This window comes from Archocentrus centrarchus, chromosome 15, assembly GCF_007364275.1.
Source record: "Archocentrus centrarchus isolate MPI-CPG fArcCen1 chromosome 15, fArcCen1, whole genome shotgun sequence".
Lineage (NCBI taxonomy): Eukaryota > Metazoa > Chordata > Actinopteri > Cichliformes > Cichlidae > Archocentrus > Archocentrus centrarchus.
In genome coordinates this window covers 13798317-13816606 of record NC_044360.1, presented here as the reverse complement: position 1 = coordinate 13816606, position 18290 = coordinate 13798317, and the positions used below count along the sequence as shown (strand labels likewise).

Here is an 18290-nt window from a genome sequence, read left to right as displayed (position 1 = left end):
GTAATTTAAGGGGAAACAAAACACAACAAAAAAAAAAAAAGCTGACCTTTTTGAACATGTCATTAAAAAATCTGAAAAAGGAATGGATAAAAAATATGAATGAAACTGACAGGACAGCTAGCCTCTACTATCCAAAGAGCCTTCTTAATAATACAACATTATCCTTATTTGCCCTCTTCACTCAAATCAAAGGAATGGACATTTATGCATGAGTGACATCAACCCGGCAATTAAGTTGGTCATTTAAATGAGAGAGGGCCTTCCTCACCTCGCCTGTTTGTTTTTTTTTCCCTCTCTTTCTCTCTTCTTTTTTTTCCTATTCCCCTTCTGTTTGATGATGGGAGAGGGTGAGCTAGAATTAGGGCGATGGGTCTTCCTTTGAGTGTCAGCCTAAAATGATCAGAGTAAAGATAAGAGGGTCTAGCAGCCCTCAAATCAGTCAAAGTGCCAAAGTCGGCCTTTTTCTCCTCAATTACCGGGTCTGTGAAGCCAGGGAGTGGAAGGCGCAGAGCCTGCTGCATTACTAAAGAGACAATCTATTTCCCCTTTGACCAGAGGGAGAGAAATCATTATGGCATGATTAGTAGCTTCAGCAGTGGGCGAGCATGGAGGTACTACAGGAGAATCGTATTAATTGCCTTAGACCAAGGCATGAGCAGGATTGTTTTAACGTTGATTTGTGAAGCTGTATGACTAGCTGTCGGAGATAAAAGCTGATGTCAGGTCTTAGTTATACTGGCAGACTTCGGGCATGCAGACAGAGAGGGTTGATGTCAGAATGAGCTTCTGTGGCTACACTGAAAGTCTTTCTCTATATGCCTGTCAATGTCTTCCTCTTTGTCTTCCTTCACACTTCATAGTTTTCCTTTACGCCTCCCTCTTTCCTTCCCTCTACTCCCCCCTTTCTCTCAGATGGACTACACCCCACCCCTTCCCGCACACCCTTTCTCTCTCTCTCTCTCTCTCTCTCTTTTTCTCTCTCTCTCTCCTCCAACTGATAGCTGCCTTGGCCGATTATTTCATCCAGTGCGGTCCACTGAGAGCCTCCTCTCCCGGCTTTGGAAGAGCTTTAATTAGCCATGTTAATATCCCCTTCATTGGCCTTAATATCACTCAACACCTTCCTCCATCTCAGCGGCCACCAGGGTCCCCCTGTCCTGTCAGAACAGCTGATTATTGAGAAGGATAGCTTTAATCAAACCTAATTGCAGTTCATTCTTTCTCTCTATCCCCCTTTGCCCTCCATTGCCAACATCTAATGGCAGCGACGACTTGATATCCCATTAAAAAACAATTAAACAACCTCCTTTTGTCTCTGTGCGTGCCAAAACACCAGCACAAACTTCTGTAGATATTTAAGAAGTAAAAGAGAGAGAGAGGGGCCTTGTCTTAATTGCTCTCCTTTTCACCAAGGACCAATTTGCACTGTGCTCATGGAGAATCTTAACCAACTCAAATGTAATGGATGCTATAGTGCTGCCACTGCTGTGGACTATGAAAATTAAGCTTATCTTTTTAGGAGAGAAATTGTGCTTAATTGCCTTCATAACAGTAAACATAAAGGAGCTACTTTATGATAGCGTGGGCACTCAGTTTCTCGTGTTTATTGTTTCTTAACTTTTGGTTTCGCCGTAGTAGGAACAGTATGTAAAAGCATTGAAGTATCCCAGAAAAGAGACAAGACTAACTCTAAAAGTAATGTGTTTCTTTTATGAAGTCGATGCATTGCTGGGGAAATATATTCTATCTCCTGCTCTGGCATAAATTTTCCACCAACCAGTGATGGATGTAAATGCCCGTGCACGCACGCACGCACGCACGCATGCATGTGTGCACGCATGCATATGTGCACGCATGCATATGTGCACGCACTTGTGCACATATGCATGTAGATGTGCACACACGCACACACAAATGCACACCACCGGCCTTACCCAATCTATATGAGAGGCGACAGACAAATAAAAGTCGTATTTCAGGTCTGCTTTCCGCAGATGTCTGCTGCTCTACATTATGGCTCTTTGGGGAAATAAAAACAGGGTCAGGGAATTAGAGTACATAATGGTCATTTTGATGATCAGCCAACAGATGCAACCCGAAAACACACTGAACACAATCAAGCGAAATGCACTAATGACAAGTCAGGTTTTTTATGGCCTCGCCACACACCGACAGGCAATCAGCATTCTGGCATGGGTTAAAACGTCTTTTATTGATGTCCAAGCCAAAGCTTCTTGGATGTGGAGTGAAAATATTTTCTCACCTCTCCTCTCCCTCCTGGGCCCTCAGCGAAGCACAAGGTATAGGAGTCTATCGAAGAACGCTTCTAAATGACCATTGCATGTGTTAATGTGGCCGGGGTTAGAAGGGTCATTTCAGACTCTGATTTATGGCTTGGCTAGGATCCCACTGGGCGAACGAGAAGTCTTAAGTGTTGTGAAAGCGTCCTCGCAGGCCACACAAGCCACACAAGCCACTGTATTTAGCTGAATGAAATGGCCATGCAATCTATGGTGCAATCTATGGTAATCCAATGAGCCGCTGCAGTTCCGTGAGTCAAGTTAGTATTACAATGAAAACCACAGTATTGCATATAGTAATGCTAGTGCAATGTGATGAAAAATAAATATCACAGCACTGTATTTATAATGAATCGGAGAAAGCAAAGGCGCAATCAGTCATGATTCTGTGGGGAGAATTTGCAAAAACAACGAGTCGATTTCATTGTTTATTCTCTGTGGTTGTGCAGGATTTTACACAATAGACTACATCTGAGATAATTTCTCTTATTGGTCTTGTTGCTAATTCCCCTCTTTTTAACTATTTTATGTCTGTAAGGCTACATCTGATATACAACTCTCAATACGAGGCCTTATCAATAAATTCAGCAAGACTTGAGAAGGCAGCTTACAAACTAAGCAAGCCCAGATCTCACTCAGACGTGACATTTGTTCAGAGACGATTAGCCAGGTTGTAATTTGTGGCATAATTGCCTCACCCACCCACAAGTACATGGGTGTGTGTGTGTGTGTGTGCGTGTGTATGCGTTATGTGTGCGTGTCTGTGTGTGTGTGGCATACGGTGGTCCCAGGAGTGTCCGCCTAATTGCCTGACAGGACTATAAGTTTTGTGGCGCGCTCTCACCTTGTTAGGTCCTTTATCCCTGATGCTCTTCAAACAAGACCTGGTCACAGGTGGGCCTCATTTGCTTCCCTATTGAACAGGAGAACTTTAATTGCACAGGGGGTGTCCTGGGATTAAAGCGGTGGGTGGAATATCAAGTGACTTCCTGTATGTTAGTGGCAGATGGGTGTTGGGAAAGACCCGTGAACTCAGGTGAGAGGATGAGATCACAAACAGACTAATGCTCTAGATTTTGAAAGAATAATAAAGGGCGCAACTCCTCAAACTGAGATATTGTAATGCCATGTTGGTTTTCAACTTACACGATGAATGAATGAATGAATGCAGGAAATGGGTGTGCTTGAGAAATCCCATTTAAATAGTCTTGTCACTTTGTTAGTTAAAATTCCACCTTTAAAAGTTTAATTAATGTTTCTGTTTTCCTGCTGTCTTTCAGATTCTTCCTAAAGTTCTTTCTCAAGTGCAATCAGAACTGTCTGAAGAATGCAGGGAATCCACGAGACATGCGCAGATTCCAGGTGACTGAAATCTATTTCGCACATATGCTCTATTTCTGTCTCTGTCTTTCACTGTCTCGCTCTCTTTTTGCAGACACACACACACACACACACACACACACACACACACACACACACACACACACACACACACACACACACACACACACACACACACACACACACACACACAGGTGTGCAAATGCACAGCTACAGCTGCTCCACTATACTAAGTCACACTGACACAGATTCACATATGAATACATTTTTATTATTGGCACTGAAGGAGGCAAAAACCAGGCAAAGAGAGAGTGAGGGATTTTGTGTCCTGTGTGCTCTTGGACAGAATATTTATTAGGGAATACCATCTGACACAAATAAGTATATAGGATTTAAGAGTGCCATCAATTGTGTTCCTGACAGCTTTCTGAGCCTCTACACAGAGGGGAGGACGATCCAGCCAAATGTAACAACAGTGTTAACTCACGAACTGTCTGGCAGCGGAAACACATACCTTCTTGCACACACATATGCGCAAGCATGCCCACAGGCACACACAGAGATCCATGTGCATACACACTATGAACCCATGCTTATTCCTCTCTCTTGCTTATCCACATACACATGCACTTAATGTCAAAAACATGCTTTCTTGAAAGCATCATTATTGTAAGCTAACAAAATGCTGCCAGTTACATTAAAAGGACGACTAGTTGGCACTTGTACTGTTTCTTAACAAAGTCTTATTTAAAGTGTCAACTAGTTAAGGCTTAAAATGACTGACTTCCTGCTGATCCGTTTGTCCGCCTATCCAGTCATCCTACTTGGCAGCCCACATCACCACAAGCAGCCCACTAGGTCAAGGTGAGACAGTGAGAGTTTAGTGTGATTTGTCCTATCAGGGTAACGACAACCTACAGCAGGGCAGCCGTCACTGGCAGCACTGTTCTGTGATAGACACATAAGCCAGCATCCTCCAGGAGGAAGCCCAGATATGAAACAGACAAGACAGGGTGTCCCCTCCTGATGTCACTACCATCAGACCTCCCCTGCCTCCTCAAATCTTCCCTCAGGGTGAATGTGGACTGATGCATGACAGCCACCAAGGGCTTTCACCTCTCACTCCTATGTGTCAAAAGGAATGCAAGAACTAAGTTTTAGCATCGCTCTTTTTGTGCAACTATAGTATTTTCTTGAAACAAGAAGATGTTTTTACTGCTGGTAATTATCATCCATTATCTTTATTCCAACAGTTAGTATGTCGTTTCCCTTAAATAGATTTCCCAGATGCTCCACCATAGGTGTTTCTCTGGCCAAAGTTGTGCATTCTGCATGCCTTCCACTCTTCTTATTACCCCCAAAACCAGCTGGAGGCCAGAAAGGGCCCAATCCATCATCCTCAGCTTGGCCCAGCTCTGAACCTGCTCACAAGAATGGAGCTCTTTCACTTCCCCTTCTCTCCCCTCCTCTCCCCATACCCCCACCTTCCCCAAACCAACCAAAAAAAGCGCCCCCCTAAATTCCACTGCTACACCGAGGTCACTTACCGGCGAAGCAAACCTGAGAGGGGCTCTCTGTTTCCGGCTCAGAAACACTTTGGCTATTCACATGCAGCTCACTGTTTGGAATGTGGTAGCCAAAAAACAACAACAAAAATAAGCATTATGAAATATGGAGTATGGTTTGGAATTTGATCCTAGTAAAATGTTTGTTGAGAGATGGGATAGAGTACTGTTCGGTTGCTAATGACTCCAGTAATATTTTAAAAGGGAGGCCTTCCATCCTCAAAGAGATGGACAAACTGATCAATAATTCCAAGCTTCAGCTATGATGACAGTTGGTAGAGTGGGTAAATGGAAATGGTATTTTAGTGATCGAAATGTCAATTAGCTGTACACAAATGCACGACACTAAAAAGAAAAAAAAGGAAATGGCAGAGAGGTGAGGTAAACGTAATGCAATCTGTCTAAAGAGGACAACCAATTCATGAGCTTTAGCACCTGAACACAGCATTCTCTGAACTATTATTACATCCCCTCAGAAATTCAGTGAGAATGCCTCTTGAAACCTGTACAAAAAAATATAGTAATTATTGTCATAAAACTTACTAAATAACACGTTTTGCTTTTACTCCTGTTGCAGGTTGTCGTATCGACGACCGTCAATGTGGACGGCCATGTCTTGGCTGTCTCTGACAACATGTTTGTACACAACAATTCCAAGCATGGGCGAAGGGCTCGCAGACTCGACCCTTCAGAAGGTACGCCTCCTTATCTGGAGAATGGTAGGCACATTTTTACATCTTATAATTTGCTACGCTCCTTTTTCTCTTAGTTTCTTTCAGACATCCTCACATTTTTCTTTTCCAGATCACACGCCTAGTTGCTTCTAGTTCCTTAGAAGCTTTTATTCCTCACATCACTTTCATTTTAAACTTTTTGAGTTGCTTTTTTGCCTCCCTCACACCTGCTGTTATGTCTTGATTAGAAGCAGTATGCATTACTCAGGGTGTTTATCATTTCAGTATCGCCAAAGAATATGATAATACTCGGACTAATTCATGATTTTAAAATGTTATACTACTTCCAGTCTCCTAATGCACCTACATTTGTCTTAAAAGCCAATGTGAAACATGATCAAATTGCTGAAGAATTTGGCTGTGAGGTCAATTTCCTGCGATTGGGTTCTGCAGTTTTAGCTGTGTGAGAGCTGAAACAGGGGGAAGAAGGAGAAAGACAGAAAGGAAGGGGGGAGGGTGGGTTGCTGGTGTGTGTGTGTGAGTGAGAGAGAGAGAGAGAGAGAGAGAGAGAGAGAAAGGGTGTGGGGGGTGGCCTATGAGAAAAACAGAACTTACTGTTTTTCTTCCAACTGATTCCATATGATAGACTGATTGCCTTCTCAGCCAAAAGAGAGAAAAGTAGGACCACCAAACCATGGGAAATCCAAAAAGTAAAATGCACTAAACATAACCTTCTGACCCTCATGGCCTCCTCTTGCAGATGGGAGCATACACAGCTGAAAGATTGTAAGGGGGGGGGAGAAAAAGAAGTTAACTGGCTTAGCCCAATTGTGTAAATTGCTTATTTTCAGATTTCAAGGGCCAATTATGGCTAGGCAAACAGTTTATATACACCACTGACTAAAACAAGCTTCTCTACACATTAATGGGCATTAATGGTTCTATCACCAAAAGCAAATGTAATGTTTAATACAACAACGACTAATGTGGAAAAAAAAAAAGGACTAGACAATTAATATATTTCGGTGCTCTCCAGTCCTAGTGGGGGAAAAAGCTAATCTATTTGTTTTTGTCTTTATTAATGACTCCTCTACTGGAGAACAAAATCAAATAATTAAAGTCCTGCCCGGAGCACCAAAGTCATTATGTTCGCTGACGTTCTGTTTGTGTGTTTCACGTTTATGACACGATAGGTGTGGATCGCCTAGCAACCAGTTTCTTAATGAGGAGAGCAATTAAAGAGGTTGAGCCCTCGCCTCCATGTTCCCCCGCTCCCATGGGACCCCCTGTGTTGTGTGTGTGTGTGTGTGTGTGTGTGTGTGTGCGCACTTGTGTTCTTTACAGGTTACCCTAACCCATCCTTTTTTATTCTACTCTTCACCACACTCTTCAAAGCAGCAGAGTGACGCCCCGTAAAGCAAGAAAAGAAGCTATTGTCAACCGCCCAGTTGAACATGTCTTTGTCTAATAACTTTAATACACCTTCCCTCTGCTTAACTGAGTGCGCTCTCACAAGTTGAGATCTATTTTTTCCCTTCCTCCCAGGCTCAGTTCCATAACAAACTAATTTAACATGCATCAACAGCGATTGCTCACTTTGTTTGCATCACCTTTAACAAACAGAAATGTGACACATGAGAAAAGGAGACCCGGTCATAAAATGTAATCCCAGCCTTGTCCTCCACAGTGCTTTGACAACTAGCAGGCAGACAGCATGCTTTAAATTAGCAACACATTCTTCCTTGGGAGTTCACTGGGCGAGAAGCCTTAGATATGTGACTGGGTGACTGACTGTGTGGCTGAAACACGGAGAAGTCCTTCCTCTCAGTTCAGGCTGCACTTGTACCAACTGCCTTGCATTGATCAAGAAGTGCTGCCCCCTGTTGGGATAAAAGGGGCACAGCCTGTGGCTGACAGACTGAATCTAGCCATGTGACATTTTTGTTCACTTGTGTGTACTGTCACACAACAAGCATATTATGCATTCAGACATGAATGTACTTTGTGGCTGCCTGTCACTCAAACATGTATAGATTCAGGCTCAAAGGTGCATAAACATGCTCACAAATAGCTGAGTCTTTCACACAGAGCACCCCCCCCCCCCCCCACACACACACACACACACACACGAACAACCCAGCACTGACACACACAGAATTTTTCTCTCTCTCTCTCTTTCTCACTTACTCAGTCTCTCACACACAGACAGACACACTCGCGCACACACGTTCCTTAGCTCAGTTCCACCATTATAGAGCCCCAGACAATATAGGAGACTCAGCATAGAGCCTGCAGCGCCTGCCTCATTTGCATGCCAAGTGGCTGTAATGCTGTTAGGGTTTATGCAATAAAGACAAGTGAATCCAGACTGCTGGGCCTAAGAGGAAGAAAGAGAAGGAGAAAAGAAGGGGGGAAAGGATAGGAGGAAAGGAGAAAGAGAAGGAGAGAGTATGAGGGAGAGAGAGGCTGAGAGTGAGTGAGAGAGAAAGAGAGAGAGAGAGCGAGTCAAAGGGAACAGATGGCCCAGGGAGAGGTAAAAGGTATAATCCCATCAGCTGCACTATCAACCGACCATCTGGACATCCCACAGCACAATTACAACACATTTCAGCAGGCAGAACAAAGGACGGCTTCACGGGGCCACATCAGACCTGTTTGAGTGTCACAATACTAGAGCTAGGACCTCCTCTGCTCAGATCTTGGATCAGTTTTGACTTACTCTATGGCTAACCCAAACCAGAAAACGACAAAGATTAGAACAGATCCAAGATCAGCAGTCTGCGATCAATTCACAGCAAAGGTGATCTTGGAAGAAAGAGTGGAAGAACAAACATAAATGGATAGGGTAACATTTTAGCAAAGAGAGAATAAAAAAAACAAAAAAAACAAGCCACAACATATGAATTCAAATTCAGTGAATTTCCTCAGCTGAGGCCCAAAGTTTGCAAAAGACTTAGTGATGCAACACTCAGAGCGGCAGGGCGGCTCTTTGCATCCTCATCCGTCCACTCCTCATGATGCCTATCATCTGCTGAGGGGGCATTGTGCGTGTCTGTCATCAGATCGCCTGCGCTGACTGTGTAATCCACTTCGCCACGGTCCCCATTCAGCACATGCTTCCCTCTCTGTCTGTGCATTGAGACATATGCAAATTTTTAGGCAGAAGGGTGGACGGCTTAGGGCCTCAGTCGCTGCCTCTCCATGGGTCCTTCTGTGTGTGGGAGGGGGGCACTGGGATTTCCGAGGTTGTGCGTCTACGTGTGTGTTTGTGCATGCATGCCTGTGTGTGCGTGCGCGATTGTGTATGCGTGTCACAGGTTTCAGGCTGCAGCTGCCCCCCAACAGTCACCGTCACCATCAAGCCCCCTTCTTGCCTCCTCCTCCTTCCTGCCCCCCTCTCTCTCTCTCATCCCCAAAGTCAATTTGTTTACAGTAATTTTGAAGGGTGAATTATTTGCTGTAATCGTCCGCACTGATGAAGGTCAGGCCCTTAGAGGGGGCCCAGCATGCCCATAGAGGGTTGGTCCTCTTTCAGACGCTCTGCTTCGCAATTAAGGAAAGCAAATGTCACTCCTCCAGGCCTCACAAATGAAAATCTGTACGAGGTGATTAGCATGAAGTCAACAGCGCCTGTTAAAGTCAGATTCCCTGTAGTACCAATGTGTGTGTGTGCACTTTATGGGCAGGGAGAGAGAGCAAACATGACCTGAACAGACCCAACAGCAAGGCAAACAAAGGGAGATGTCTTGTCTGAGGTGATCCATACAACAATGGCTGACTGTGATTTACTTACTGGATGGAAAGGATAATAGAGGTTTAGAACTGAGCTTGTAAGGGGAAAAAAAGGAACTTGCAAAATAGTTGCTCGTATTTTGAGGATCAGGAAAAACATGCACAATTCATAGTGTATTAAAAGATATTGATGGAAATAGATTAAATTTGATATTGCTATTTTATGGCTAGCTGTCATGCTATTTCTGTTGTAAACACGATGTTGTGCTGAGCACCATATTAAGGTAATGCATCAAATGACAGTGAATGTGAGGCACCAGATCACTCAAATTAGATTATAATAACAACCCAGACTGTTGATGAATGGCAGAGCTACGTAGCAGAAGTCATGCCAGATGAAAAGCATTGTAATAAACAATATGAAATGGATTGAATCGATCACAAAAAGAGAGAGAAAAAAAAAACACAATCTGAATAATTCATGAGTGCATTTCACGTTATGAAACCTGAAACTACACTCACCGCCTGCACTGAAGAACAAAGGTAATGAAATAACATGAACCAGCAAAGCTTTAGCTTGTCATTTCCACTTTAACAGCCTGTATTCTTGACTCATTTAAGATGTGTTCAACTTTGAAATTTTACTGTACATGCGGGTGCATGCTTAATCAATTCTGATAGCTACATTTGCCCTGACACATAATTTGCTCCATCAAATCATTTTCCTGGTGAGCCTGGCGTTTAGCCTTTGTGAAGTGGACCATTTGAAGGGTCTGCTTAACTACACCACTCCGCCACGCTGATAAATGATTTTGATTCTCATGCCTTAAAGGACAAATCCATCATTTTTTTTTCCAGGGGGCAATTTCCATGATATGTCTTTGTGAGAGAGACATGGAGGGCTCAACGTAGAGGTGGTGCAGTAATGTGTCTGAGTGGAAAGAGACGTGCTGAAGTGTTGAAGCTTAGGTGCTGAATTTGCTCTTCTCTTTGTCTTGGATAAGCAGCCACCCCATGCATCAAGGCTATCAGTCCCAGCGAGGGATGGACCACTGGAGGAGCCACCGTCATCCTCATAGGGGACAACTTCTTTGATGGCCTACAAGTTGTGTTCGGTACCATGCTTGTATGGAGTGAGGTATGACGTTGAATTTCACATTTCATACTTGATTAAAATCCATCCACAATATTATAATGTTTTTTTTTAAACTTCAAAGTTATTAAGACAAACTTTCTAGCTAGCGCTGATGGCAGTACATGCTTAATATTGCAGACAGCTCATTTTTCTTTTCTTCTCTCTTTTTTTTTTTGATCCAGCTGATAACTCCCCACGCCATCCGCGTCCAGACTCCACCTCGGCACATTCCCGGTGTTGTGGAAGTAACGCTGTCCTACAAGTCCAAGCAGTTCTGCAAAGGTGCCCCTGGAAGATTTGTCTATACTGGTGAGTAAGAACTTCCTCCACTCTGTGCTCTCTTTTTCTACAGGCTTATTCATATGCTGTCGCCCCCCCCTCCGTGGATGGAGGCCTCAGCCCTAAGTCCAGGCACTAATAATGAACTAACCAGCTGACTTGCTGAATGTTGAATGTGTGAGATTTGCACTGCTCGTGAAAAGCTGTTGTGGAGGGTCTACTACAAGTGCAACTCGATCCGTCTCTGACCTGCCACCATACAAGGTCATTGCCAAGCTCTGTTAAAATCAAGCTGTCAGGAAAGTTATTTCTGTTCCTTCGTGAGCCAGATAATGCTTTCTGCTAATGAAACATTTTTTTCTAAGCCAAAATGTGTTGTTGTTTTTGTTTTATTTTTTAATTAATCAGATTAGAAAAGCAATACCAACTGTAGGTTAAGTGCACAAGTATATCTGGTTATTCTCATGTATGTTGAACATGAATTCTTAGGAGAGAAAGTGCAAAGAGAGAGAGATATGTATGTGAGAGAGAAGGGGAGTGTGTGTCAAGTAAAGGCTCTGATTATCTTGGCTAACAGAAGGAAGTGGTGGTCTTATCTATCATCATTGGTGAGGAGACAGAGGTTGTGGGGGTCAGAGCCTGTCTGACCTGGAAGCCTCTGACTGTTCCAACTTTGATGGGCAGAATGAAATGGGGGTGCGTCAAAGCACTCTCACTTCCCCCTGCACTCCCCCAGCACAACCCTGGCCTTGCTACGCTCAAGGCCAGGGTTGTGCTGGAGACACCCCCCCACCCCCTGGACCCAAAATCCCCATCCAGACCCCTCCATCCTGGGGCAGCTGTTTCTCATCAAGTCCCCCCCCCCCCCCCCCCCCCCCGCCTCCCCAAATCTCCAGCACCACCACCTCCACTACCACCCCCAGCCATCCGTCCCCTTCTCCTCCAACCGTGCAGTCTGGCCCAGCTCTCCTGCATTTAACCTCCCTAGCAGGAGCAGAGCAGAGGCCAACAAGGCGCTGGGATAATGAAACAGGAGTGTAGTGTGGCTGCGTAAGTGTATGTGTGTATTTGTATGAGAGTGAGTGAGGGGGAAAAGTGTGTGTGTGTGTGTGTGTGTGTGTGTGTGTGTGTGTGTGTACATGTGTTACTGCACAGCCCTGAGAAGGTGTATAAGTTAAGACATTAATGGCTTCTATAGCACCCTAGTGAAAGTGCCAGGTCCCTTAAGAACAGACCCCATTAGTCACAGAGGCTAAGCGGATTGGGATGATTACCATCAGGTTTTACTGGGGAAACGTGTCCCCTTCTCCCTATCTTTGTTGTTTTTTTTTTTTCTACCATTCTTCTTCTCTGTCTTCCCTGGGTTCCTACTCACTTCCAGTTAGTATAAAGATACAATTACCCCTGGAGGCAACGGTGGTACAATTGATTAGTGTGGTGAATTAAAAGAGAAAGTCACCAATAGACAGGTCTGGCTCCTCTGCTCTGCTATTCCCTATGTGGCTTACCCTGATTGTACAAGGGTTGACGCTTGAGAGAATGAAACCGTTAAAAGAACAGAATGCATAATGCTAGAAAAAGGTATCCTTGATTCCATATGTACAGTAGGTGGAAGGATGCTAGCTACACCTGTCAGAGATTAAAATTACAATTGGCTGATGCAGTGAGTGCAAGAGAGCGGATACTGTATTGAAGAATAAAACTAATTTCAAACTGTAGCTTTTCTTTCTGTTAAAACTGTTGAGCAAATGGGACTTAATTTGCAAATAGACTTGGAGTGACCTGAAGTTACAATGGCACATGGGCACATGGGCTGAAAAGGGCATGTAGTGACACAGTGCTTTCTAAAAGGCACAGAATGTTCCGGTGTCATATTGGAGAGCACCATGTGCATATCAAAGGTCTAGTTATCAAAGCATATGGCTTCAAGCGGGACTTGAGAGCACGGCTTGAGAGGAGTGCCTTTTTAGATTTTTTTTTTTTTTCATGTTGACTCTTCTTGCACCACCACCCTAATTGTGGAGATTTAACTTGCTCAATTTAAGAAATTATCACAAATTACCAAGAGTCAACACAGAGGAGACTGCAGTCAATTCGAACAGCAGAGGGACATGTCCTCACTCGGGTTAGCACCCTGGAAGGGCTCCAAAACTCACAATCCATTCTCAGAAAGAGAGCACGCTGTAGTATATGTCACATAATCCTGTTGGCATTGACTATTGAATGTTTAAAACACTAATGAGACAAACAGACATACTATATAAAACTTTAGAAGGCTGCAGTTTACCGACTGCTTGAAATAGCTAATATCCGCTCTTTAAGTAGCACATTTTTAAAGGAATGACTTGTTGCCTATTTTTGATGTTTTACAGTCTATACCTTTTACCTTCTAAAAGCTTGTTGTCCCTTGGAGCTTGCTAGCTTGTCCTCTGTCTAATCCATGTATTGGTTATCTATTGGTCAGGACAGGACTAGCAGAACCAGCTGTCAGCAAGGTTGTAGAAAATCAAAAGGAGAAAGTCCTGCCTGTGTCTGAGTCAATACTTTATTATACTTTACACTTTATAAAGCTCTGAAAATTGTACGTGCTGCTCGCATTAAGTAGTTTCAAACAAAAGGTCTCAATTTTCAGCCTCATTTGCTGCATTTTCACCTTTTTATTATGTAGTTACATAAGTGTATGAAAGAGTAAATCATAAATAAAAACTTGAGTGTACAATTCATCCAATTTAAGCTCCTAATTGCATCAGAGCTTTTGGTTTTCTATCTTGGCCAAGTTTCCATGAGTGCTCCCCTCCAGGGGCAACGATGCGGGCTCTTGGTAATATGGTTCTGCAAGCAGTCCTAACACACTCAGCCACTATTTATCCTAATCAGTGACATCCACATAACCAGGATTGCTTAAAATGAACCCCTTCCGCGCCCCAGAAAACGCACATTTACCGGGACCCCATTTGTCACGGGTAAATTGAGGGTCAGTAAACTTCGCCTGTATCCTCCAGTGGGGATCCAGGACATGCATCATAACGTTAGGAGAGAATGATTGGCGAAGGCGAGCTGTCACACATTTGTCAGGGGGAAGAGAACATTATTTGCTAATTTCCCAAGCTGGGCACTGACAGGGTGCTTCGTCTTCAGACCTTTGGTGACCAGCATGGCTTCGCAGCTATTAGTACAAGTCAAGTGTTTTTTTTTTGTTTTTTTTTTTTCCCCTCACTGTAAAGCGGCAGTAATAAGAGCCATTCTTTCGACCTCACAAGACTGCAGCACACTGGGTGAAGGATTTTGGATGAAGCGGATGCCCCCATACAGTGAGCTGTTCTTGCCAGGCCTTAGTTGTGGCCAGACAGCCTTGAGGGCTGATGGATCACAAACTTTCCTCGTCAAGGTGACGCTATCGACTCCACTGCACCAAAATCTGACAAAATGGGTATGAGGCAGTCATTCATCAACATAAGGACAAAGGGGTCATGTGTGCTTCACTCAATACTGGTGGAGCTCAAGAAATGTCAACGCTGCAAGGGATGGAAAAGGGAGATGTTGGTAGTGCAGAAGTAAGGTTTCTTTCTAGATACACTTCAACTTAAGTTTCCCACTTTGTGAATGACAAAATATTTAATGCCTTTCTCAACATAGATGCACCCAGACTAAGCTGACAAGCTCTATGAACAAAGCAGAGATATAAATAATGTCCACTTCTCAAATCCTGAATTAAACCCACTCTTAGAAAGAGGAACACAGTGTTATAGTCATGGACCCTACTCTTCAAAAAAAAAAAAAAAAATTAAACAAACAAACGCAGACGTCTTTATCAAAGCACATCAGATAGGGCCCTGTGCTGTCCAGCTTGTGAATTGGCCCTATCCTTACGTCTCCTCTCCACCCTGCCGTCACTTTGAAGTTCCAGACTTAGAAGCTGATCAGATGAAGCGCTTCCTTTTCATTTCCTGGCCTGATGGGTTGGGTTTGGTACTCGGTTGGTTGCTGGTCAGTGACGGGGTGTGGCCTACAGCAAAGATATGCTATAATCAAAGGCATTCAAGGAGGTATGTAAACAGATCAGCTTTTGAGGAGAACTTTGAAACACACCAAACTACTTCATACTCCAACAATCTTTAAACTTATCCCACACAACATTTCTGGTATTTTTTTTTTTTTTTAAAAAGCAGATTTAAAGGGAAAAAAAAATACCTCTGCAGTATGAACTGCTACAATAAGAAAAGATGACTTAGGCATTTATAAATGTCACTGTCACAGTCACGTGGCTTGTAACCAGTTGGCACAACAGTTTTAGCATGTGTCAAAGCATGTTATCCACTAGCCATATCCCCATACCTACCTGTCTCATTACAACTCTGGTATTTAGCACTAGCTCCACGGGAGTGGAGCAGACACTCGTTGCCAAGTTAGATGGGCCTGGTTTGAAGGCCTTGTGAGCTTGTGTGGAGCACGACAAGGTTCCACGGAGGAAGGTCCTTGTGTCCAATTAGAGGGCTGACGTGACACGTGCTCGTACTCCCCCACTGTCAGGCAGCTTGTCAGGTAGGCTTTGAGAAGCACACTGTGGCATTATTCCACAGCGTGTTATCAGCAAGTGACCTGTGAAATCCAGCTCTAGGAAATTGATTGAAATAAGCACTTGCAGTTGAGCATGTATTTTCCCCCATTACATCTCTCTGTGAAATGTATTGTGGTTATCTTTCAAGAGAAAAATGAAAGCATAGGTGTGTGCTTTTTTTCTCCCAGTAAGGATGGTATTCATTGATTTAATTTTAATTGGACCCACTTTTTGTCCCACAGTATCGTTAGAGGTCTGTTTTGTAATGGCTCTTAAAATGGATTGTCCTCACGAAGTCACAGCATCAGTCCTCTGCCAAGAGAAAGATAGACACAGGAGGCAGGGAGGGGGGCTCTTGATAGACGAGGATCTTTCCCCTCCTCCTCCTCCTCCTTTCTCTACCTCCTCTTCTTGCCCCATTTTCAGTATGATCTGCACCCAACGGGCTTTAAAAGAACTCCAGCCTCCCGCCCCCTCCTCTGCCGCATTTTGATTGAAATTCATCGGCAAGTTTATTGAGAAATGAATGAGGGAGGCAGCACGGTATTGACTTTGAGAGGAAAACACAACTCATCTTGAATGAGGGGGAAAATGCGGCCGTAATTTAGCCGTCATCGATCTGTGCCCCGTCCATGTATTGATCTTCATTTTACAATATTAATTTGCGCTTGCAATCAGCTGTGAAGGGAACCCATTTGATTTCTGTTGGCCGGTAATGTGTGAAAGTCCGCTGACGTCCTTAGAGAAGTGGCACACATACTTTAGATGTCATCTAAGAGGATTGAACAGGTGTCTTCGGCCCTTTCTAATAATACAACCAATATGAAGGGAGTCTGAAATTATGGATGGGCAATCTGTAACATTGCTCCCTTTTAAGCGTGTTAATTACATTTTATCTGTTGCAGGAGCAATATCTGCTGGAGACTGTAACTGTCTAGGCTTTTTTCATCTGTATTGGCTCAAAGTTCATGAAATTTCAATGAACATTGATCTGTCTCCATTGATTTATCTTAACTGCAGATCTTTGAAATTTTAATTTCCTGTTCATCTTGAGACTACTGGAGATGGAATCACTGAGTGATAACTGGCTGCAGTGGATGGAGATGATATGGTCAGTGTTAACACAGATGAGGTTTGCTTTGCGTGAGTTTGCTGTGAAAATTTCAATTTGCCTTGGTTTGGTGTTGGTTGGGTTTTTTTTTAAAGATGGTCTGCATGTGTGTTTTCTATTCTCAACACTGGAACATATTTACACTGAGGAGCAGCAGCATGACTTCTGAATATCCTGCCTTCCTTGTACGCACAGAATTCTGTTTTAATTCCTTAATGTAACGCCGGGAAGATAAGCACTCTTCATATGTCTCCAGCTGTTGAATATTGGTGAGAGGAGGTCATTACGTGTGTTGATGCTGTTGTGAACTGCATCCATCTAACAGACTGCAGGTGCCTAGAAGGCTTCAGTTAGACTGTTTGACAAGTCACAAATGCAATAACACTTGAATGAACTTCTGCCTGTGCTGTTTATCTGTCTCCCCCTTTCCAACTCCCACTCCACCTCTAATTTGTGTTAAGGGGAAAGAAAAAAATAACTGCTCAATGGTGTAGGAGGAGTGGAGATAAGCTCGAAGCAGTTAAGTATAATTAGCGAAAGTAATAGCTGGCAAATGGCAACAAGGCTAGGTTTTTATCTCCTGGAAAGATAGAGTTATCGTAATAAGCTGTAATGGCTGGCAGGAATGCTAGTACTCTGTGCAAGCTTCCATTCAGGCTCATAGACTTAACAAGGAACAATTTCCTTTAAATTTACTGCTTTGCTCAAACATTTCCCTATGTTTATACCTCAATACTGTAAGCCAATACAAGTGTTCAATCCACTTTCATATAGACTGTGGGCACACTGTGTTGTATTGCCATGTAAGCACTTCTGGCTGCCAGAGACGGCCATGTTACAGTGTTCTTGTAGAGCGGTTACTCATGTCCTATTTCTAGAGAACATGGAGAAGGAGCAGCGGACCACACTCAGATGCCATGTACACGCCATCCACTCTACATTTTAAGTAAAGTGGCTAGAGGCTGAGGCGGCTAAAGGAGCTCTCGGCGAAAATGTGTTAGTGGCATGAAAGGACGGCAGATTAAGGCATCAGAGCAAAATAAGATTGGGAATTGCACATTCCAGGCAGAAGAATCCCACTGAAGGCCTGCCACCGATTCCCGTGCGCATGCGTGATATTCAAAATTGGAAATGATATGGTCACAGCTGCACACCGAGTCATGCATTCCATTTCTTCATATTCTGAAACATGATCATTCACTCTCTGGAGAGAGAAAATTACTGAAATATTCATAAAAATGTTCTTCCAAACCTTCGTGAAGGAGAAGCGCACTCTTTATCACGTCTGTTCTTTTGTCACTTACCATGCTAATTTTGCTCACATATGGCAATAAATCCTTTTGTTATCAGCCGTTTAACTTGAAACATATTTGCTGTCACTTTGTTGTCTCATTATATTTGTATAATTTGTTTCATGACAGAAATTAAACCCTGAGCCGTCTCTGTGTATATAATACAGGCGTTGAAAGAGAAAAAAAAAAAGAGATATAATTGAACAAAACACGTAACCTGTCTAAATCTGAGCAGAAAATGAGAGAAAATGAAAATTCTATTAGTCTCTAATGTTCCCTCTGCCACCCCCCCCACCCCCACAT

General features: G+C 43.4%; 1 protein-coding gene across 8 annotated transcripts in view; it reads left to right on the top strand.

The window, feature by feature from the left end:
* The window catches only part of LOC115793452 (transcription factor COE3), a 66977-nt gene that overhangs the window by 36622 nt on the left and 12065 nt on the right, over nt 1-18290 (top strand). For 2 of the 8 annotated variants that reach the window (XM_030748456.1, XM_030748459.1), the window contains exons 7-10: nt 3581-3662; nt 5784-5901; nt 10620-10750; nt 10930-11056. In XM_030748456.1, coding sequence (XP_030604316.1) covers nt 3581-3662; nt 5784-5901; nt 10620-10750; nt 10930-11056 — 458 coding nt within the window. Of the gene's footprint in view, nt 1-3580; nt 3663-5783; nt 5926-10616; nt 10751-10929; nt 11057-18290 lie in introns of all 8 variants that reach the window. The other 6 variants (XM_030748460.1, XM_030748454.1, XM_030748457.1 and 3 more) reach the window with 3 other exon arrangements.